The 25,514-nt window shown below is 38.2% G+C and overlaps 1 protein-coding gene across 8 annotated transcripts in view; it reads right to left on the bottom strand.

The window, feature by feature from the left end:
• Nucleotides 1-25,192, bottom strand: part of mak (male germ cell-associated kinase) — a 52,179-nt gene extending 26,987 nt beyond the window's left edge. For 4 of the 8 annotated variants that reach the window (XR_008151011.1, XM_052542373.1, XM_052542371.1 and 1 more), the window contains exons 1-2: nt 25,016-25,191; nt 3,041-3,272 (exon numbers count right to left, since the gene is read on the bottom strand). Coding sequence is in view for 6 of the 8 variants with exons in the window: in XM_052542373.1 (XP_052398333.1) it covers nt 3,041-3,141 (101 nt within the window). In the remaining 2 variants the exon portion in view is untranslated. Of the gene's footprint in view, nt 1-3,040; nt 3,273-25,015 lie in introns of all 8 variants that reach the window. The other 4 variants (XM_052542368.1, XM_052542370.1, XM_052542374.1 and 1 more) reach the window with 3 other exon arrangements.
• Nucleotides 25,193-25,514: the final 322 nt, after the last annotated feature.

Genomic DNA, 25,514 nt, shown 5'->3' on the forward strand with positions numbered 1-25,514 from the left:
TGGGATCAGCCGGACCGGCCAGCTGTCTGATGGCCACCCACATGCCTCGGCCGTCCTCTCAAACAAGTCCAGGAACGCCTCCGGATCGTCGGTTGGCGCCATCTTCGTGAGAGGCATGTGGGCAGCGGGGCCGGCACTGGGGCTTGCCGGCCGCGTCCGAACCTCACGGTCCAGCAAGCTCCGGAACAGCTCGCGGTCCTCCTGCTGGGCCTGCATCATCGCCTGGAAACGGCGATCGTGGTCGGCCCGCAAGTCCAGCAGGGCCTGGTGGTGTTCTTGGTGGAGGCCTGCAAGCGACGTGATGATCTCCGCAAACGGCGATCCCGATGTTCCTGGCGGAGTCTGCATTGCGGGGTGATTCTCCTTCCCTCCCGGGTTTCGGCACCAGTGTAGCGATATTAAGCTCAAGATCAGCTGAGAAGGAAGGAGAACTGAGTCGGCGTTCTGAGGCTCGTGGGAATATTTATTAGCTCAAAAAGAAAACAAAACTCGCGCCACATGCGCATCAATCACGTTCACTGAACACTATTCTGGGTTACGGTCTCTCCCGCACGTCTGCTGCTTCCTCCCACGAGTCCTCAGCTCTCTCTGTCTCTGCCGGTTCGCGGGCGGCTTAAATGCCGATTCCCCACGCCAATCACTGCAACGGTGTTACTTGTTTCTCACTTGAGCCACTTACCACCGCTTGTCTCCTCACTCTCTCTCCCGTCGCAGACCTCGCTGAACCACGCCTCCGCCGCCACATAGGTATTAACGGTTTTTTTACGCAACTCGGTGATGACGTCATGTTGGGGAGAGGTCGAGGAAAGGTAGCCTCAGTCTAGTTTGATGCAGCGTTCCAGGCAACCCGTAACCCGTGTTTTTCCAACCTTAAACCCATGAAAGTGCACTGGAACGGCAATCAAATCCGTGACTTACCACCCGTGAACTCGTGTCTCATACTAGATCGATGCACTCTGAGTTCCGAGGTCACACAGCACGCGAAACAACGATGACAGCCCATACGAATAATACTGCCTACGGATGCAGTGTTTATGCAAGTAGTACACGTTGAAAAAACGATTTACAATAAAATAAATAATCTAGTTACAATTACTTGCGCTCAGAAAGTTTGGCGTAACTTGCCTGGAATGGTACAAAGTCGTTAGTAGTGGTATGAAATAGTGATTACGAGCTCAAAAACCTGCCTGGAACGCAGCATCAGAACTATAGCGACTGACTGGGATGAGGAAGAGGTGGCGAGAGCAAACATGTATGATGCCGCAGCTGTGTAATTTCGATCGAGCCAGACGTGAGAGGGCAAATGAGGAATTGTCAAGAACTGATGTCCGTCAAAGCCTGTAATGCATGGTCCGAGGAGAATGAGTGGAGAGTTGGTGAAGTGTCCTGGTGAGTTGCTATCATTTAGCATCGCAGCAATGAGCACTGGAGCTAGTTTACGAGCAGCAGTGCACAATAACGACACACACACACACACACACACACACACACACATATATATATATATATAAAATTTTATTTATATATTACTGTCATTGAATAGCACCGAGTGAAAAATCAACATTTTCTTTATATCTAGTGTCAGTGATCATCACGTTAGTTCAGATAAGTACCGGTAACCTTTGTCATAGTGTCATAGAACTGATAAACTTTGTCTTTGTCATTTAGAAATAGAAGGAATCATGCTAGCTATATGGACGTTTCTAAGCGTTTATCTCGTCCTCCGGTAAAAATGTTGTTGCAAACGTTGCCGCGTGTGTGTCGCTGTGTTTGGCAGGTGCTTGTGTTGGTGCCGTCCCATGTAAACTGCGTTAGAAAGCTTGTGCTGTAGGGAAGTGAGTGCCTTTGGGTCACTATCTCTCTCTCTATCTGTCTGTCTATCTATCTATATACTGTATCTAGTCTATCTATCTATCTATCTATCTATCTATCTATATATATATATATCTATATATATATATATATATATATATATATATATATATATATATATATATATATATATATATATATGTATTTATATATATATATATGTATTTATCTATTTATCTATAATCTGTGTTCTGCGCTATCTGAATACTCTCGTCTCTCTAGTCACTCTCAATGCTCTCAAGGCGGCTTTGATAAATTCTCTCCCCAACGTGACGTGATGCAATGCATTTTGGGGGAAAGGAGACCGCTGTAAGATAGTACCTATTTTTTTTGTATTATATTCCGTTTTGTGATACCCAACAACATAAAATCGATGGATAACAGTTTAAATGTTTATTACCAACAAGAAAATTGCACATATTCGTTAAAAAATTTACTTTGCAACACGGCCTTTAAATGTTTAAACTGACAAAGCTTAAATGAGTTTAAACACATTAACGTGTGATGTTCAGGTCTCATCTGTGCGCATGCACTATCAGCACCCGGGTGAAGATGGAATAAATGACTGCTCATTTTCCAGCATACAGCATATTGGCATTGAACAAAAGTGAATGGTTTGACCAGAATTGTTTTTTTCCATCGCTATTGTTGTAATGTCTGGGAAGCCAGAATGCACATTCATAAACAGAAACATATATTTGCTGAACCGTTTGCTTTACGTGATATTTATAGTAAACCATATTAGAGATGCTTTCCCAGCGTGTGCCGAACCGCGTGTGGTGAACCGAACGTTTTTTTTTTTTTTTTTTTGTGAACCGTGCCATCCCTAGAATGTGTTATAAGTTAATGTAATTAAAACACAGATGTATGCTTAATTACCTATGATATCCAACAACCATTCAGTTTGGTGTCTGAAAAGCAGTTTAAGGTATTAATTAGCAGTTTAATAAGTTTTTTTTTTTTTTTTAGACTGCATGATTATTTTAACTGCTAAGCATTATAAAGCTTATATGAGTTTGTGCAGTATAATCAGGAATTATTCTGCCTTGGAAGCCTAAGTTTCTTTAGAAAGTGTGAAGTCAAAGTGACAATTAGCCTAAGGCATTGATGGATTGAGAAGCAAGAAAGATGCTTTTGGTTTTGAACAAAGCCTAATGGTTTGACGCACCTCTTGATGGCCACTAGCTCTCCAGACTCATTGCTTTTCCCCATCAGAACACTGCCGTAGGTCCCATCACCCAGTTGCTTGAGTGTTGTATAACGGTTCATCTTTACTCTCACCCAGAGAAACGGTACTGACAGATGGACGTCTCTCCCCTCAGATCACCTGATCATATCTGTCCTGTAAATGAGCTTAATGGAAGTGAAACGGTGAACACCACTCCATCCCAATGTTGGCACTGAAAACAAATACAGAAAATAGAACACAATGCAATGTAACAGTCCTCTATCATGTTGCTTAAGTCAAATTTAATTGACATTAATCAATGCTTCAAAATATTACTGATGGCAAATTAACTTGAAGAACAATTATACATGTAAGTAATTAGAAAATACATGCGCACAGTTTGCATATAGTTTATTAATTGAGTTTACAAATAACTTCTCCATGGACCTTTTTTAAACAGAGTCCATGAAACTGAAGTTTTGACCAACTTTACTTCTGCATTAAGCAAGTAATGACATTTTGATTACAGATTCCAAAGTCCAAAAAAACTAATAAATCGCTAAATACAAAATGAATGAACTGTTAACAATAAGATCAGCAACGAATAGTTAAATTCTAACAAAAATATTTTGAAATGGAGTACAAAATGTTAGGGATGCACAATCATGATTTTTCATGGATTTCTTTTTCAAGATGTTTATTTGGTATTTAATAGGCCAAAATAGCTTTTAGTTATTGAAAACATTAACTGTAACCATCTGAAAACCATCTAACTGCACAGTAGCCTACATTCAATACAAACATAGATGGTACAGATATCAGCATTTAGCTTTTGTTTTTGAATTGGGTTGAAACTACATAGAACTGGCCTTAAATTAAAAGATTAACTGTAACCTTGTGAAATTAAAGGAAATAACTGCATAGTTCTACAGTCCAAACAACACAATCAACACACATTCAATAAGATGTTTCTTAATCAGCATTCAGTATTTGTTTTAGTTTTTAAATTTGGTAAAAAATAAATAAAAGTATGCTATATAAATACATTATTCCAAAATGTTCAAAACAATTAATGTTGGTGCAAATAAAACAAAGATGCAAAATGTTTCATTCATCCAATTAAAAAAAAATAAGGTAATGATTCACATCTATATTTTTTTACTTGAGCCGATGAAAAATAAATAACTATTCTCTCAAGTAAAAAAAAATATATAGATGTGTTCGCTTCCTGCTATCTGTGCCTCAGATGTGTAGCTCTGCACTTTCAGTGCTAAACGGCTGCCCGTGTCCTGCGCACAGATTTCGAAATACTTCCTCACAAATTACATGATAGTGAATGATTACAATGTAGTCTGTGCACACGGGTGCACTTCCGGGAAAATCGGCCCCCCAAAAAAAATAGCAAAAACCGGTTCCGATTGATGGACGGTCAACCGGTATATCCCTACAAAATGTAACACAACAGGACAGCTATCAATTTAGTCAATTAATGAGATCTTTAAAAGTTAATACTATACAGGGGATGTTCAGATTAACTGTTTTGTTACAAGTGATGAGTAAATAAGAAGTAAAAAAAAAATGCTATGTGGAAATATCTCCATGCAAACTGGGTGAACCTCACGTAAATTGTGTATAAATTATGTGTTATATTCCTTGTATGAAGCAACGAGGAGGCATTCGAAAATCAAGATTCTTTATTTAACCAAATTAAATAGCAGAATGGTACCGCACATGCAGTAGCAGCTGGAATGCTCCCTCAGTCTTCGATATTCAACTAAACATATATCATGAACCTCTATTTCCACCTACTGGCCAATATGCACAAAAGAACACAACATATCCCCCCATCACTTAAAGCAACCTACCTACCCCTATATTTAGGAACAACAACAAAAAAAGGAACACAACCACAAAGTTACTAAAGCATTCACTTGTTATATAACACTTGTAACCAGATCAAAGAACAAAATTAATCTTCACAAGATTTATTAGACGTAGCATTCATATAAAATCAATCGTAAGCTGACTTAATAAATTACGCATCCATCATAATCATGCAATGCAAGGTGACTTAGTGACATAGTCTTCCAGCCAACTTGGAGGTCGTCTCAACCGGAAAGACACCCTTTGAAGAGCTTCAGGAGTTTGGATCTCTGGAGGAGGAGACGAAGAAAGATGCTGAAATGACAAGTCCACATCACCTGTGTCAATTGCCTCCGAAATAGGTGTAACAGAACGAGCCAGGTGAGAAGCATGCCAGTTCTTTCCGTCAGATAACAGATAAGTACACGCACCCAATTTACGTACAATTTGACAAGGGTTGGTAAACTTTGGATGTGCTTTCGGAACATGAGTTGGAATACGCACCCAGTCCCCCACTTTAAAATCTGGAGTGCGAACTGCACGTCTGGAGTCAGTGTATGCTTTAATTTTCTTTCGCTTTAAAGAATCTCACTAAAGCAGCGCCGGAGCATCCTGACTTGTGGTGGGAGGAGGAAGAACATTGAGACGCGTTCGCATCTTTCTGCCATGAAGCAGCTCAAACGGGGAAAGTCCAGTAGCAGAATGGGGAGCAGCACAATACACTTGGAGAAATTCCAAGACTGTAGATTTCCACGGCTTCGCTTCCAGAACAGCAGACTGAATACAGCTTTTCAACACACGATGGAAACGTTCTACAGCTCCATTGGCATCAGGATGGTACAACGAAGTACGTATGTGCTGAATGTCTCTCTTTTCCAGCAATTTTGCTAACTCTACTGATGTGAATTGGGTCCCATTATGGGGGTGAAAGCGACTTCATGCCATTTACTGTGATAGTCGATCAAATGTCAGCGCATAATGGCAGTCCCACTCAGCGGTTTCAAATGAACCCACCACATCAATAGCTATCTTTTCCAATGGTACAGACGGAAAACGCACTGGCTGCAGTGGCGCAGCGAAGGTGTTAGCAGTTTTGTCAGAAGAAAGACACATTTGACAGGCTTGGATATGCTAACCAAACAATCAATGCCAGTCCAACAGTACAGTTCACGAAGCCGCTGTTTAGTGTGCACAATACCCTGGTGACCTTCATGAGCTAACTTCACCAATGTGTGCCGTAGCGCAACAGGTACAACAAGACGTGACCTTCTGAACACATAATCTTGCTGAACACTCAGTTCATCACATAGTTGAAAGTAGGGACGTAGAATAATATCCACAGAAGTTGAAGAAGGCCAACCATGAGCTATTTGTGCGCGTAATGCACTCAGTTCAGAGCATGACACAGAAGCAGATGCATACTCAGCTGGCGACAAAGCAGACATCGCAAGAGACAGAAACGCTATAAAGGTTCAGCTTCCAAACAGTCTTCTTCCGAAGCAGGCAACAGCAGGTGAGAAAGACAGTCGGCCTTTTTATTCAGAGCCCTAGGCCTGTAAATCATGTCACAATTGAAGCACAGTAACCGCGCTGCCCAGCGTGCAATGCGCATCCTGGTGCGTTCCTTTGGATGAGAGAAGCACAGTTAAGGCTTGGTGGTCCATGCGCAGGAAGAATTTGTGGCCCCACAAGTAAGTTCACCACTTTTCAACGGCCCAAACACAAGCAAGTGCTTCCTTTTCAATGGTCGAGTTCTTGCGTTCAGCTGCTGACAAGGTCTGCAATGCAAAAACGAAATTAAGTTTCGTTTTATCCTCATGAACTTGAGCAAGAACAGCGCCCAGAACGTAGTTAAAGGCATCTGTAGATACCACTGTAGGCAAATTTGGATCGAATAATGAAAGTGCAGGGCTATGGATGAGCAATTCCTTTACAGCATTAAAGCATTGCTGTGCGTCTTCAGACAAGACGAAATCTGAGGTAATCAGATAGGTAATTGGCCACATTCAGAAGTCCTCATAAAACTGTCGCCAACATTTTCTGAAAAGCGGAGGGTGCTGAAACAAGGCCAAACGGGCCCCGACAAAATCTGAAAAGTCCTTTGTGAGTAATGAAGGAGGTCAGATCACGGCTCTCATGTAACGGTAACTGAAAGTAAGCACTTGCCAAATCGATAGTGGAAAATACAGTCGCGCCTCTTAACAAAGACAACATTTCTTCGATGTGTGGTAGAGGGTAGCGATCCATAACTACAGCCTTGTTGGGCTCTCGCAGGTCCACAAACATACGAATAGCCCTGACTTTCGGGGAGACCCACGGCAAAACATCCACTCTCTCAATTACGCCCAACTCAAGATGGCAACGAATTTCTTCAATGACTGTGTCTCGAACAGACAAAGGTGAGCGGTGGAATTTCTGGAGCACAGGAGTCACATCAGACCAAATTTTTACCTTGTGCACAAAACCTTTTGCGCATCCCATATCGCAGATATCGAAGCAGACAAATCGCAAGACCGGAGCTGACGTGCGCTCTGGCAAAATTGAATTGCCTTTCGAAACGAAGATGCAGCCCATTGATCGGATCCATTCTAAGCAGAGCTGTGCCAGATTCAACCACGAAGAACGATGTGGAGCAGGTGATGTCATCCTTAGAGACAGTCACAGGTAAGCATCCAAGTACAGGAATCACGCACTGAGCGAGCTGTCACTTTTAGTTTGAAAATTGATTGCACAATCGATCTGACCAACCAAAAAAAGTTTCGGAAATGAAAATAGGGAATCGGTTTTAACCAAATATGCACACATCTAAAAAAAAAAAAAAAAAAAAAAAAGAATTAAACAATTATAAAATATATATAAGTGCAGTATGCGTTGCGAAAGCTAGACAGAAAATACCAGCAATTTTACGAGCCTTTAAGACCTCTTATGCTGCATTGCGTTAACACCAAATGTGAATAGAGCGTCTGGCGCAAATGATTTCAATGCATTAACGCGCGTCTGGAGATCTCGTGGCATGGTAGACGTGAATTCGCCTCATTCGCGCATCTAGTTACAGGAGATTCTGAGTTATGAAAAGGACGGTTGCCAGCTGACAGCGACCGGCTTTTGTGGTGGAAAATTGGCAGTAATACCCCCACCTTGCGCAGCTGTACTTGAGTGTCCCTGGGACATCAGTGCGGTCGGAGCGCATCTTCTCAACAGCTGGACATACAGTGAATAAAAAACGCTCTGCTCTGGACCCCGAGAATGTTGATCGACTTGTTTTCCTGTCCAATAAATTTGTAATGGTGTCGGTTACGTTCAATAAAAAAAAAAACACACATGGCCTGTTCTCAAGTCCATTTAAAGTTAAATTTTTTTAACAGTTGTTTGAAATGGATTTAATCATTATTTAAAATAATCTTGGAGATTTCTGAATTGCCTAAATCATAAATGCAGCCGGGTTGAAGCCTGCACTGATGTTTTTCTTTTGTTATGGCAGCTGTCCCCTCTGCACATATATTTTTAGCTGTTTGCGGTTTGTTATTCTGCATGAAACTTCATGCCAATAAATAAGAAATATTGCTGACTTTTACATGGAAAATCGATTTTACAGTCGATTCAATAAACATGTCTTAAAAATCTAAAATGATTTTTTCACAAAAGTGACAGCCCTAGTCCCGAGCAACAGACTTGTGAATAATGTCCCATTTTTTTACAGTTATTACACTGTGCTGATGCAGCAGGACAACTACGGTCCTTCACAAGTTGTTTCCTTGATCCACATCGATAACATTCATGGGACGACGAAACAGGTACCGTAAATGGTGGCTTTGAAGAACGCACTGTGGATGCTGGCTTTGAAGGTGGTCTCTGACGGTGGCGTGCACCTGCAGGTGGAGTATTTGCATGTATCACTCGCACAGGAACTGAGCGATTACTCGATAATAATTTGGCTTGTTCACCAGCAACTTCTGTTTGAGTTGCAATAGTAATTAGAGCCCTGCACTGGCCTCAAATCTAGGCCCGAGCCCGGCCCTGGCCTGAGACGCTCAGGCCCTAGCCCGACCCGTGTCCGACAGCTCATCAGAATTATCAGCCCGAGTCATACACGAGCCCTTGTTTTTATTTATTTATTTTATTACACAGCGGGAGCCTGCCCTATTTGCAGCAATTAAAATAGATCCGTTTTGTTTTATATTTCTTTTCATTTCTTTATCAAATTTAGAAAAATGTTTGGAGCATTTTCTTTTAAAATGACGATTAACGTTAATCAGCCGAGCCGCTCAAATCAACGCTAATACTTTACTTGGCTACAATAAAATTAAGAGATATAAAACACTTCAAGCATATCACACAGACAGTTAGTTTAATAAATGTTTATTTATTAAACCACAGTGAGTAAAATGAAAAATGTTGAAATACAGAGGCAGGCTCGCAACAGCGCTCGCAAACGAAATGAGAAATAGCCTACAATCTAAACAAATTAAATTAAATTAATTAAAAACCAACCTGCAGATTATTTTACCTCAAAAATGCACCACAGAACATGTCTATTCTTTTTAGAGCCCGACCGATATGGATTTTTGGGGGCCAATGCCGATGCCGATATTAACTCGAAAAGAGCCGATTTATAAGCCGATATTTTGATTTTGAAAATAAACTGGATATTAGACCCATTTCCTATATACTGGACTTACACAACATTCAATAGCAAAATATCTGCCTGTTCTATGTATGTGGGCTGTATAAACCATTTTCCAGAAGAGATTATGTAAAAAAAAAAAAGCCTTAGATTATAGTCTCAATGACTAAACAATTGCACATCAAAAGTATATATTTTTTAATGATCAAAAAACAGTCTGGTTTTAAACATTTAACACTTTTACTTTCTTCCAGTTGAAGCTGGTTTTAACAGTCTGTGTGTTCTGTAAATAAATTATAATACTAAAGTTAAAGTATTGGCAGAAGTAGTCCCACACTTTGCTGCTACAGCATTCACCTTTTTCAGCCATCTGTAGGGCAGAAAGAGACAGAGAAAGAATAAGCATGTGTATTAATAATATCACCATGTATCATTACTCGTGTCATCATTAGAATTAGAATTATATTAAACAGGAATCTCCTACATAGGCAAAAATTTGAAATATATATATTTTTTTTTTATTTGTCAAGCAATATGTATTACCTATTACCTACTTCTATTTAACAATATTACAACATTTTCCTGTTATGTCTTTAAAGCTGCTTTAAAACAATCTGTAAAAAAATACATATAAAATTAAATTTTAAAAAAAGTGCTTGTTCAGCTCACATTTATTTACATGTCCCCTCTGGTTAATCATTTCTGACGCACCTACTCGAAGTTGAATGGTTAACGTTAGTGTCATGAACACACCGCTGTCAATTTTGAGAAGAACCACCTTCAAACAAGTTAATAGCAAGCATTTAAGGGGCCTGCTAAAAAGGAAGCTATATTAGCGTTAGAATAACATAGGGCTGTAGCTATCGAATATTTTATCGAATTCCATCGATTAATCAAGTAATCGGATAAAATGTGTTTTTGCTTAATTAAAGTGCAATATTAATTATGCAAGAGAAAAAATTAACAACTAAGTTTCCTTTTTTAGAAAAATGTTTTTATTTTTATTTTTTAAATGCATAGAATTAAATGCATACATGAAAAATAAACATTTAGTTATTACCCATTGTTTCTGTCTGTACTTGTACTTGCACATTAAACACATAAAACATTAATTTTATTTATCTTTTAATTATTGAAAATTTACTTAACTTTTTGGTAAACAAAGGGGATTTACTATATAAAAAAAAAAATAAAACATGGAAGAAATGTTGTGTAATTAAAACTTTAAAAAAAAGTTTTCAATAACATTCAATAACATAACAGCTGTTGTTTTTTCGAGGCACGCTGTACATAACTTCTAGTCATTGCCCCCCTGCCACAGTTTCCCGGTAATTATGTGGGAAACACTGCAGATATATTTAGAATAAGTTAAACGCTAACGTTATAGTTTGACCTCTTATTAACGTTCACACTCTTCCACTGATAAACATGGTAGTAGCTCTGTGGCTAATCTAATATAGCAATGCATTAGCGGCTGTAAGTGATATTACAGAATATTTATAAGTGATAATGATAGGACCGTTAGCTAGAACTACCACATCATTGTATATACAGTGTATGAGCTAAGTCATTTCACATGACGAACGACAGACTCACCGTCAAAACAGAAAAAAAAATTCCGTGACTGGCTTGGCTTATCGCTTTCTTCGCTAGTGGATTTCTGGCGCTGTTCTCAACTCTGGAGCTGCAGAGCTCGCTCTGGTGGGCAAACTATGCAACACTCACAACATGAGTGAAGCATGAGACTCTGTTTCTCATGTTTCATCGGCCGTTATAAACGCCGATGCCGATTTAAATGCAATAAGCTCATATCGGCCGATAATATCGGCCAGCCGATATATCGGTCGGGCTCTAATTCTTTTTTCCATTTTCCAACAGGTAAACGAAAATAAAGTCCAGTCAAATGAAAAGTTAGAACAGTCTCTTACGGAGCATCGTGGAGAAAAAGAATAGCATCCAGAGTGGAAGGTTTTAACCCCGTCCTCCTCTCTTCCCGCTGCACTGAAGACACGTTCGCTGCTGCTGCTGGCGGGACACTAAACACAGAGCGAGCCAGTCTTGACAGTCGCGGTAGCAGGGTCTCGTGCTGTTTCCAGCATAGCAGCACATCTCATCCATCCCCTTCCATGTTGTGATTGAGGGGCATGTATTGCTGTACTTCATCGTCTTCATCCTCGTCCTGCTCCACAATGTTTTCATACTCGGCCAGCGCTCTCTTCTTTGCTCCGTGGCCCGCAGCAACAGGTGCAGACACAGAAATGCCCGCCGCTACATGAATCATCATTTTATAATTATTAGTTGGCCAATTCGTTTATGATTAATACATTAATGTAGAGGCCTATAATATCTACTACTACAATAAGTGGATATAAGTGAAGTATAATCGTGGGTCGCGCTGGCGAAAATACGTGCGTGAGACGGTCATGTCAGTATGTCAGTGTAATTATAACGGATTGAATTATCAAATTATGAAAGTTATGAGGTTATGAAATGTCTTTGTATGTTTTTCTATCGTCGACGTCAACTTCAATTCTTTTTTATTTTTTATTAATGCATAAAAATATAAATAGAAAGATAACCCAAAAAGGCCCGAGGCCCGGCCCGCATGTGATCTATAGCGTGAAAATTGGCCCGAAGCCCGGCCCTAGGGGCATAAATAAAACGGGGCCCGTCGGGTTCAGGCTGAAATGCAGGGCTTTAATAGTAACGGCTCTTTCAAGAGTCAATTCAGATTCCAAAAGCAATCTCTCACGAATGCGATGACTGGACACATTCTCCACCAGCTGATCAAGCAACATGTCAATCCAGAGTAGTTGCAAAGTCACAAGTAGCCGCTAAGTCCCTTAGAGCAGCTATGTACTGAAGTATGGTTTCTCCTGGTACCTGAATATATTTCCTGAAAGCATGACGCTCAGCCACTATGTTCCGTCGAGGAGCAAAGTGCGCTTCCATGGTCACGATTGCATCCTCCATCAAATCACCTTGATTCGGCAAGGTATAGAGCAACCTTTGGCGTTCAGTCCCGAGACAATGTAGAAGCAGTGCTCGTTTTCGTTCGACCGGCCATGCATCTCCAGAAGCACCAACAACGAGCAAATAATTCTGGAACATCCCAGCCACGTGTCAAGCAGAATAGTTGGTTCTCCGGGATATGGTAAAAATGGCGTGGGAAAAGTAGAAATAGCTGCCATCCTCAAGTAAAAAAAAAAAAACCTCATCGCCAATTGTTATATCCCTTGTATGAAGCAACGAGGAGGCATTCAAAAATCAAGATTCTTTATTCAACCAAATTATATAGCAGAATGGTACCGCACACGTAGTAGCAGGTGGAATGTTTCTGACTCCCTCAGTCTTCGATATTCAACTAAACCATATATCATGAACCTCTATTTCCACCTACTGGCCAATATGCACAGAAGAACACAACATTATGTAATTAAAATCAAAAGAAGAGATGACATTAAAGGAAAATGCCACCATTTTTCCATATTCTAGTGTTGTCATGATACCAAAATTATTGTTTCGATACTGATACCTAGTCAAGAATTGCGATTTCGATACTTTTTCAATTTACTTTTCCTGAAAAGGGAAAATACATTCTCAAATATCATTGCTGTGCTTTATTTTAAAACCGGGACAACATCCTAATCATATAACACACTCATAAATGAACATATGAACAGCAGATATATTAAACATTTGAACAAAATATGAAATATAAAAATATAAAAAATAAATTAGAGAAATGACATTCAAGGTAAAGAAAGAATAAATTTAGCAGCATTATCTCAGTTATCCTAAGAAACATAAGAGAAATAAATGTATCTTGATTCTGAACTTTGAATAAAAATATGAACAGCAATTATATTAAACAATGTTTCTGAACTCAGAAGATTAAATGTCAAAAGATAAATAATATCAATTTAAGCAATGGCATTCAAGTAAAACAAAACAAAACAAAAAAAAATTATTTAGCAGCAATATCTCAGATATTGTAACTTATCCTGTCAGTTGTGCAACTTTTTCTTTCAGAGGAGAAAACTCAGCCAGTGAGCTTTAATGAGTGTCATTTTTTTCTGCCAGTCGTGGACCGGCGGCCACTGTATCACTCGTGCTCGCACATGCAGCCTAGAGATGCGCGGGTGGTGAGTGAATGAACAGTGCTCTCTTCCACCCTCAAATCCCATGGCTGAAGTGCCCTTGCAAACCCCCAGTTGCTCCCCGGGAGCTGGATATAGCTTGCCCACTGCTCCGGGTATATGTTCACGGTGTGTTCCCTACTCACTTCTGTGTATGCATTTGGATGAGTTAAATGCAGAGCAACAATTCCGAGTATTGGTTACCATTACTTGGCACAATGTCATGACTTCCACTTTATATTTATAATTTTTTTTATCTGCTTAGAAAATCACCACGTTTTATTTTGTGTCACCATACTTTAGGGATGTGCGACATGACGATTTTTGATCGTGGACAATAAAAATGTCTTCACGATCTGCTTTTGAAGAAATATCGTAGTATCGTGCTACAGCACACATTCTATCAGATGCAGTTCTGGCGCCTTCATCATATACTGTACAATGCCACACGCATTCACAGCAGTGTTAACTCAACGGAGGACTTACTCTGTCATTATTTGCTTGTGCTTTTATATGTTTCATTCGCGCGCTGGTATGACCTGTGCTATTTCTGAACGCCACATGTACACACGAAGCGCACGCTAAAGCCTGTCAAACAGTGCCTGGTTACTGAACTAAAATATATTTTGCACTAATGCTGTCAAAACACAAAAGGTTTACATGTAGACTAGGGGTGCTCTGATCACGATCGGCTGATCGTTATGCGCATTTCGTCAGTAAAGCCGGTTATCTAATCAGCGGTTAATTCCATCAGGTGCGTGATTTCACATAGAGCAGCTGTTACTACACAGAACCGTTGTTAATAGAGAAGATGCGCAAATCCACTTCATTTTCAGCGTTTTTTGGCGCATCTTCTCAGTTAACAACGGCTCTGTGTAGTAACAGCTGCTCTATGTGAAATCACGCACCTGATGTCATTATTTACTCACTGTCACATTGTCCCAAACCCGTATTCATTTATTTCTTATGCTGAACACAAAATAATTTATTTTAAAGAATGTGGGTAACCAAACAGTTGCAGGTTTAAAACCCATTTTGATTGAGTAAATGGTGGTATAAAATATAAAACACTATGACAGAATTGACAGACAGCTTTGGGTGAACTATTTATTTACTGTTTATAAAACAACAAAACACAAAGAAAAAAAGATCACTCACTGCTCTTGACTGAAGAAATTTAATACAGTTGTTTTAGGAATCAGTTTAACTGTTAACTGACAAGCTACAAAAATCCACATTCATTATCACCACTGATTTGTGCAGCTTGTCAGTTAACAAAGGCTCTGTGGAAGTAAAAGCTGCTCTATGGGAAATCATGCACCTGATGGAAATTACAGTTGATTAGAGAACTGGCTTTTGAAAATACACCCCTATTTATTTTTATATTTGTTCATTCAATTTCTTGAATGCTCCTGCTAGGGTTGTCACTTTTGAGAAAAATCAAATTCGAACGGATATCGAATTTCATGCAATGTATTTGAATATACCGCGCGCCTTTATTGGAAATAACGAACATGAGCGTGCAAAAGACGCGATATGTGAACGACCCCTAATGGAGATTCAATCACAAATGTTTAACAGTGAGTCATAAACAGGACTATCTGTATTATTATTTGTTTTACTTAATGTTTGAAACAGCAGGTTATCACCTTGAATATCCATTTATATGAAGTGCCACTATGCATATTAGGGATGGGCATTTTCCGCAAATATCACATTCGAATATTTGAGCTCACAGTTTAAGTTTGAAATCAAGCAAAAACAAAACAAAAATGAAGTTTAATGAGACAGACCTTATTTTTCAGCAACATTTATTGTTTCCGTCATTTTGAACAAGCTTGCACATAATAAGCTTGAACATTGCACATCGTGTTTTGTAGCTGAAAACCTTTAACAATGCTTGCAAACAAACAAAAGTACAGATTAAAAGCAAAAAAAAAAAAGAAAAGTGAACAAAGAATAAACGTAAGGCAGCCTGCAGCAATTAGGCTGTTGTAGAAAGTAGGCTACACTTAACTTTGAAACTTTGAAACTGTCAGCAAATCTTTTTTGCTTTTTTTCTATTGTTTTACATGTTCTTGTTAAGAAATACGGGCATGTAAACATGATCGGGGGAAGTCGGCTACTTAGTCTGTTAACAATAAGGCCGACCGTGGAGAAAACGCGCTCTGACGGCACAGACGTGTGCGAGACTCACAAATAACTAGGGCTGTCAACTTTAGTCATTTAGTTGCATAATTTTTTACTTTTTTTTTTCACCAATAAAGAAATTTTCATTGATTTACTCCTTGATATTGATTCCTTTATTGGCAGTTATATATTACTGTATTCTAAATATAATTTGCCTATGTTTTATCCCAAACTTTAAATGCTTTAATTTAGGCTATTTTATAACAGCGCCAGACTTGGAGTTGGTTAGGTGTGCAGGCCACACCCTGCAGCTGTGTGTAAATGGTGGTGGACGAAGTACACAAATCAAGTACTTGAGTAAACATACAGATACATATAATAAAATATTACTCCAGTAAGAGTAAAAGTACTCCTTTTTCAATTTTACTCAAGTGAAACTACAAAAGTACTTGATTTTTTATGTACTTAAATAAAAAAGTACTGAAAAATAGATGTTTTGAATTTTATATAGGCTACTTAATTTAATTTTATATTGGCACATATTTTTTATAATCCTACTGCTCAAAATGCCTGGGATTTTTTCCAAAATAACTACTATATGGAGTCAAGATATATTTTTGTTGATGATATGGACTACGCTGATGAGAGTGAGGTTAACTGTGAAGCTTACACTCTGATGTACCTGAGAGAAAACAGAGATGACCATCTGATCTTCACCAGTAAGAACAAAGTATTTTAAAGTTTGTTGTTTTACAGAACATCAAAGTTACAGTACAGACCAAAAGTTTGGACACACCTTCTCATTCAAAGAGTTTTCTTTATTTTCATGACTATGAAAGTTGTAGAGTCACACTGAAGGCATCAAGGGCTATTTGAGCAAGAAAGAGAGTGATGGGGTGCTGCGCCAGATGACCTGGCCTCCACAGTCACCGGACCTTAACCTAATCGAGATGGTTAAGGGGAGAGCTGGACCACAGACAGAAGGCAAAAGGGCCAACAAGTGCTAAGCATCTCTCGGGGAACTCCTTCAAGACTGTTGGAAGACCATTTCAGGTGACGACCTCTTGAAGCTCATCAAGAGAATGCCAAGAGTGTGCAAAGCAGTAATCAAAGGTGGCTACTTTGAAGAACCTAGAACATGACATATTTTCAGTTGTTTCACACTTTTTTTGTTATGTATATAATTCCATATATAATTCCACATGTGTTAATTCATAGTGTTGATGATGCCTTCAGTGTGAATCTACAATTTTCATAGTCATGAAGATAAAGAAAACTCTTTGAATGAGAAGGTGTGTCCAAACTTTTGGTCTGTACTGTATATATGACATGATAATAAGGCCTGAAGTTAGGAAGAACATTACGGAAAATATAATTGTATTTTCATAATTATTTGTTTTCCTTCTCAAACCTTGCCTGTGGTTTAAAAACACCACTGGCCAAACGGGGTGCATCTCTTCCCACTTTGATAATTACTGTAGTTACCATGTTCTTAACATCACATCCTTTCTTTTCTACCCAGATGTAATATATATATAGGGGGTTGAATAAAAATATTTGGACATTATTTATAAAAATTACCTCAACTTAGCACCAACAAGCTTGCTAGCTAGACAGATCAGCTAACAATCTTTACTTATTTTCAGTATGGTTATGAATAAACATTCATGTCTGTTTACTTGTCTAGTTAATAAAAACAATATAACGTTACTGTTGATAAACAATATAAAAACAGACGTCACAAAGGACATTTTAATAAAACTGTTAACATTACGGCAGCTGGGAATTTGAACGTGCATGAGTTATTGTGTTTAATCTGTGTTATTTTAAGGTTGTGTTTTTTATTTTTATTTTTTTTACCCAAAATTGATGTGTCTGCATCGTCTACACTCGAGCATTTCAGTGGGCTTAAATAGATCACTCTTTACAACGGATTTAGTTCCCAAAAAACTGACAATTTTGACCTAAATATGATTTTCAGTTACAATAATTAATCCAAAATTTCGACATTAATAACTTACTTTTAGCAACATCAGATGCACGCGCGCTCACAAGATCTCCCAGTTCTTACTTCTGGAGACTCGCACTAAACGGTTCATTTGAATCAGTGAGTGGTCGACTCCAGAACAGCTGCAATCCATAGACAGTAGGCTGCAATCGGATCATTCTAGTTCGTAAACGAATCGTTTGGTACGATTTGCGATCCGATTTAAAAGTATATTTTGAAAAGACTCAGTTCGTTCATGATGAATCAGACACCGCTTCTGCGTGTCGGAGCACGTGATATATTATAGGGAGTAACAATATGTTTTATGAAATGTAGTGAAGTTAAAAGTACGATTTTATGCTTTGGAATGTAGTGAAGTAAAAGTAAAAGTTACTCAAAATAAAACTACTCCAGTAAAGTACAGATACTTGAAAAATATACTTAAGTACAGAAACGAAGTAAAGCTAATCCGTTACTGTCCACCACTGGTAAATGCTGCCTTTTTTTTGTAGCGTGTGGTGTGGTCAGGTGCACGATTGTGACCGTCTCTATAGACCTAGGACAGAGCTCCTCACTTTGCAGTAGAAAAAAAATCACTTAATTTTCAAAGAATTGTATTATTATAGTTTTATGTATTATTGATGTTTTATAAATGCTCTATGACAATTGTTTAATAAATGTTAAATCAAAATGTAAAACATCGCGTTTTTTTTTTTTTTAGTCGACTGATCATTGCGCAGGACAGGACTTCGGTCGACTAAGCATTTCTTTGGTTGACTACAGCCCTACAAATAACGGTGTGCTAAGCGAATAAGTTTTGTGAAGCGCTTCGTGTTTTCGTTTCACCACTGAATGGGATCCTCATCTGGTGGAATACATGGCTCCAGCAAGAACTGTTCCCACTCGTCTCGGCTGGACTCTCTGTAATCATCGCTGAAGAACTGGCTCAGCCTTTTCCGACGAGTGGGCATTGCTCTTCATCATTGGTGACAGCGGCTGCATCCGCACCACTCGCATCAAGGCAAGTGTTCTGATAATGTTAAAAAAAACATTTTTTTTTTTACTTCTCTCATGTTTTCATTGAAAATCTGAGATGTTTGTGCCGAGGGTCTAGGGCAGACACAAGAAAAGGAGTTTTCACTGCATTCTCCAAGTTAGCAGTGTTTATTCGTTGCTTGAGAGATGACGCAACAATGTTCTTGAATTCGGTCACTCTCTGTGATTCCCCACGGCATATTTGAAGTACTGTAGAAGACCGCAGTTCTTAGGGGCAGTTCACATATCGCGTCTTTTGCGTGCTCAAGTTCGTTATTTCCAATGTAGTAATGCTCATAATGGAAGCGACGCGGTGCGACGCGCCCGTCTTTTCCAGGCGCGTCTGCACTGCATCGAGTTAAAAACATCTCAACTTTTCAGAATTTTCTTTTCAGAACTTTTCACCGCAGGTCATGTGACAAGAAATAAACATTCAGCTTAATCCTTTCCCGTAACAACGTTGAAAGCTCATCCAAGATGAAGGAACAGCTGGTCATAGCTGTATGGATTGCCATTTTGAAATAAATTTAGTAGCAGAGCTACTGAAAGCGATTATTTGTGCTGCAAATCCATTTATCCTTTGCTGAAATTTCCGTGTCTTCATGGAGAGAGCGCGTCATTGTTGATTAGCAACGGCAGACACATCAGGAGTGCTTCTGCCCGAGCGCTTTGGAGAAGGAGAAAGCGGCGCGCCTAGCGTTTTCCACGCGTTTTTAGGCGCGATATGTGAATGGCCCCTTAATCATTCATTAATAATTTTTTGCTTGCATACATCTTCAAATATGCCATGGAGAATCACAGAAAGTGACCAAATTAGGTTTTTTTATTTTGAACGTTTTTTTTTTTTTTTTTTTTTTTTTTTGCGAAATTCGAATATAATTTTTATTTATCAAATAATTAGAGCAGACCGAATATTCGATTGTTCGACTATCCGTGCACACCCATAATGCATATCCCACAACATTAGGCTAAATGAAAAAAAAAAAAAAAACGATTCAGAACAGGCACAAACAATAACGTGACCACTTAAACAGCAGCAGGAGTAAGGCATATAGCCTAGCCTAATTCATTTCTTAATTTTGTTTGCAAGAAACACCAGTCTATCAACTTGATCTGGACTAAGTGCGGCTATCTTTTTGTTTACAATGTTCCCCGCAGTGGAGAACACATGTTCGGGAGTGCACAGACGTGCCTGGCTAGCTATTATTCGCTTGATTTGGTCATGGGCCTATGCTACAATACGTCTAGAATGCCCTCAACTGGATAAGATGGCAAAGAATAAAATAAAAAACAAACGGTATATTCATAGACTGTAAAAAACATGGCTACACATGGCATTTTAAAAAATGGATATTTTATTTATAGTTCGATTATGGATATTTCACGTCATGTTCGAATGCATATTCGAATATCGAATAAAAAGTGACAGCCCTAGCTCCTGCTAAATGCACCTATTGTACCTTACAATTAAGCACTGTTTTTTATTATATTGTGTGTAGTTGTAATGTGTATCTTTATCATCCTTTTCTCTTTGTTATTAAAAAAACAAATAATGCACATTTTTATCTTCGCCCTCTTTGGCCAAAATATCTGCCTTTATAATAGTGAAATTAGTTTGGCTGTAATGCAATTTATTCCAAAATAGTAAAAACAACATGACAAGGATGTCCTAAGGAATGAATGGTGCTAAGAAAATCATTACTGCGGATAATATGTGTCCCGGGAATTGTTCCCAGATCGTTAGATTTTGATTCATTCACACTGACAGTGATTTCCCGGAATATGTGCGTGCGTTCACACACAAACCATAAAGGTCCAGTAATAAAACGCGACATGAGGACACATTTATCATCGATATATACAGTATTGTTCAAAATAATAGCAGTACAATGTGACTAACCAGAATAATCAAGGTTTTTAGTATATTTTTTATTGCTACGTGGCAAACAAGTTACCAGTAGGTTCAGTAGATTGTCAGAAAACAAACAAGACCCAGCATTCATGATATGCACGCTCTTAAGGCTGTGCAATTGGGCAATTAGTTGAAAGGGGTGTGTTCAAAAAAATAGCAGTGTCTACCTTTGACTGTACAAACTCAAAACTATTTTGTACAAACATTTTTTTTTTTTTCTGGGATTTAGCAATCCTGTGAATCACTAAACTAATATTTAGTTGTGACCACAGTTTTTTAAAACTGCTTGACATCTGTGTGGCATGGAGTCAACCAACTTGTGGCACCTCTCAGCTGTTATTCCACTCCATGATTCTTTAACAACATTCCACAATTCATTCACATTTCTTGGTTTTGCTTCAGAAACAGCATTTTTGATATCACCCCACAAGTTCTCAATTGGATTAAGGTCTGGAGATTGGGCTGGCCACTCCATAACATTAATTTTGTTGGTTTGGAATCAAGACTTTGCCCGTTTACTAGTGTGTTTTGGGTCATTGTCTTGTTGAAACAACCATTTCAAGGGCATGTCCTCTTCAGCATAGGGCAACATGACCTCTTCAAGTATTTTAACATATGCAAACTGATCCATGATCCCTGGTATGCGATAAATAGGCCCAACACCATAGTAGGAGAAACATGCCCATATCATGATGCTTGCACCTCCATGCTTCACTGTCTTCACTGTGTACTGTGGCTTGAATTCAGAGTTTGGGGGTCGTCTCACAAACTGCCTGTGGCCCTTGGACCCAAAAAGAAAAATTTTACTCTCATCAGTCCACAAAATGTTCCTCCATTTCTCTTTAGGCCAGTTGATGTGTTCTTTGGCAAATTGTAACCTCTTCTGCACATGCCTTTTTTTTAACAGAGGGACTTTGCGGGGGATTCTTGAAAATAGATTAGCTTCACACAGACGTCTTCTAACTGTCACAGTACTTACAGGTAACTCCAGACTGTCTTTGATCATCCTGGAGGTGATCATTGGCTGAGCCTTTGCCATTCTGGTTATTCTTCTATCCATTTTGATGGTTGTCTTCCGTTTTCTTCCACGTCTCTCTGGTTTTGCTCTCCATTTTAAGGCATTGGAGATCATTTTAGCTGAACAGCCTATCATTTTTTGCACCTCTTTATAGGTTTTCCCCTCTCTAATCAACTTTTTAATCAAAGTACGCTGTTCTTCTGAACAATGTCTTGAACGACCCATTTTCCTCAGCTTTCAAATGCATGTTCAACAAGTGTTGGCTTCATCCTTAAATAGGGGCCACCTGATTCACACCTGTTTCTTCACAAAATTGATGACCTCAGTGATTGAATGCCACACTGCTATTTTTTTGAACACACCCCTTTCAACTAATTCAACTAATTGCCCAATTGCACAGCCTTAAGAGCGTGCATATCATGAATGCTGGGTCTTGTTTGTTTTCTGAGAATCTACTGAACCTACTGGTAACTTGTTTGCCACGTAGTAATAAAAAAATATACGAAAAACCTTGATTATTCTGGTTAGTCACATTGTACTGCTATTATTTTGAACAATACTGTATTGTGCACCCCTAGTTCTAAAAACCAAAAAGAGGTTTTAGTTTCCTTACCCAAAACGTAAGTGTCTTGCTCTTATTCATGTTCTTAAAAGACTTATTCCTTTGGTTTCAAAGACCAGGCTTAAGCCTAGTCCCAGACTACAAATAACAATGCATGACTGAGCTGTTTTAATTGGAAGAAACTTGCATTGACATATCTTAAAATGTATCGGTGTCAATGTTTTGTCTAAAGAGTCATAGCAGAAACGTTTATAAAAGGTAATTAATTAATTAAACCTGTAGCTCAACTGGTAGAGCACTGCGCTAGCAAACAAGCAAGCGCAAAGTTGGGGGTTCGATTCCCCGGGAACACATGATATGTAAAAATTGATAGCCTGAATGCACTGTAAGTCGCTTTGGATAAAAGCATCTGCTAAATGCATAAATTAAATTTAATTTTAAATTTTTTAATTTAAATTTAATTTTTACATTTAATTAATTGTCCTAATTGAAGTATGGCCTAAACCTGGCTTAGTCTAAGCCCGGACTGTGAAACCAGGCTCATGAGATTTCACTTTCATCAAAGATCATCACATATAAGGAGACTTTTAAGGTGCCTGTAAGGAGACATGTTCGGTTCACTTTGTTTTGTCATGGCCACGACATAATAACTTGTGGGAACATGATAATATGTCTTAGCCACAAGATATTAATTTGAGGGAACATCATATTAACTCATGGGCACGAGATATTATGTTGTGGCCACGAGATCATTTTGTCGAGGTAACGACATTCTTATGTCGTGGCCTTAAGATGCTATGTTGAGGGAACAACATATTTTTCGCGTGGCTATGGGTTTAATGTAAACAAACTTGCATGACAATAGCAACCCGCAAGTATCAGAGATGAATTCATTAATATTTTATTTTGAATTTAGAAATTATATTATTTATTATAGAAATCATTACATTATAAAATTATTATATTAGCCATAGGCCTTGGCTATCGGACTGTATTACGTGTGATATTCAACATTCAAACTTATCATGAATAAATGTTACGTATAGTGCATAATATAAAATAGGCCTACAAGAAAAAAAAAAATCCATCCTACAGTCTTGTAAGTCCATTAACTGATAATTTTTCTCCATAATATTTGTCTATTATTATTATTAGCTTAATATTATTGGTTATATTTTTATATTTGTTTATATTCATTTTGCCCCTTCATTTCGATCTATTTACTTAACGTTCTGAATACTTTTGTAAATAATAGCCTACTGTAAATGCTCGACATGCCAATAAAGCTTAGTTAATGTTGACTGGAATTTTTGCTGGAATGCAGTTTCATTTAAAAAAAAAAAAAAAAAAGATCTGTTTATTTCGGCTAATTAATGGCCCATAATTATATTGTAGTATTTCTTTGAGAAATTAATCATTCAGTAGTTTCATTTGTAAATGAAAACACAACATGCTCATTTACCATCACACAGTGGCATAAATACAATCATAAAGTCAAAACTTTATTGGCACACTTGTCAGGCGTTTATTTATAAAATATATGGTAGGCTAGCAAATACTAGCATTATTATACAAAACGTTAACTATGTAAAGCGATACACAAATTGAACGGGGAAATAAGCAAATATATAGCAATAAATATAAATATATAACCCTAATAAGTTAATGTAATAATAATAACAATAATAATAATAATGTACAAATATTAAATGTTTAATGTCAATAAAAATGTTTTATCTATTTTTGATAATCCCGGGTTTCTATGGTCACGCAGGTTTGTTTACGTATTAAACTCGTGGCCACGAGAAAAATATGTTGTTCCTCAACATAAGGAGTTGTGGCAACGAGAAATGGATGTCATTCCCTCAACATAGCGTCCTGACGCCATGACATAAGGATGTCATTACCTCGACAATATGATCTCGTGGCTAAGACATAATATCATGTTCCCATGAGTTAATATGACGTTCCCTCAAATTAATATATCGGGCCACGACATACTATCACGTTCCCGCGAGTTATGTCGTGGCGACGACAAAACTAAATTAACCGACCATGTCTCCTTACGGCCACCGTAGACTTTTGACCAGCGCAGGGCAACACTTACAACAACACTTTAGGTTCAGGGTAAAGATTATGTCACACAATTAAATCCAATATATCTAAATATATATAAAAAGCACACATAAAACACACATCTATCACCACTGCACTACTTTAAATACCAACACATTATTATGCACAAATTATTGTGACCAAGCGTGAATAGCATACCATATGGGAAAAATAAAGGTTCACAAAACAGATCTGTCAGTAATCTGGTTTAAGAAGCATTAGTGGATCTACAGATGACACATGGAGTTAAGATGCTGCTCAAGGTCACTCAATAAACTGAACACGTGTGAATTAATATGGGGGCAGAAAGTCAACCTATATAAAAGCATAAACTGTTAATAGAAACATGAATTTACAAGTGTCTCGAGACTGCACTTAACCTTAAACATTAACAGTATTTTCTGACAACCCTCATGAGTATTTATTAGTATTGCAACACAAAGACGTTGAATAAGACATTAGAGTTAAGTCATTTTTAATTATCTATCATTATTAATCTGAAATGTGTTTTCATTTAAATCTCATGGGTTGACTATAAATGTTTTTCTCATTCACATGATCTTCTGCGTAGTTTTGCTCCGCAAACTCACCCGTTGTGATGGCACTCCTCCCTTATAGTCGTTGTCTGTGTCTAGATATGATAGATGTGTTTAAGAGAGATACTACGTGAGTTTATCTCTCTTGCAAAGAGGAGTGATCTAACCTCACCCTGGCAACCGACACTCGCTACAGCTAGCAACACACGGCAAGCCGCAGCCGGAAGTGAGTATTCTTCTTCTTCTTGAAATTTTATTGGCGGTTGACAAACAACAAAATGGTGCATTTCCGCCACCAACTGGTATGGAGTGGGGATCAAAATGACAATCCCTTTCCCCCCCATTTATACATAAGGAATATAAAAAATTTAACTACAGCATTATAGCATGCATTCCTTTATTGAAATTATTTATATTGTAAAATAACTCTCAGTGTAAATTGCATTTTTCTTTTCTAAATTTTGCATTATGCTCCTTCTTTTAATTTTTGATAGTACATTATATGTTCCACTGTTTCTTCTTGTCCACAAGAGTCGCACCTTCCCGTATCATG

Source organism: Carassius gibelio, chromosome A24 (genome assembly GCF_023724105.1).
Source record: "Carassius gibelio isolate Cgi1373 ecotype wild population from Czech Republic chromosome A24, carGib1.2-hapl.c, whole genome shotgun sequence".
Classification (NCBI taxonomy): Eukaryota; Metazoa; Chordata; class Actinopteri; order Cypriniformes; family Cyprinidae; genus Carassius; species Carassius gibelio.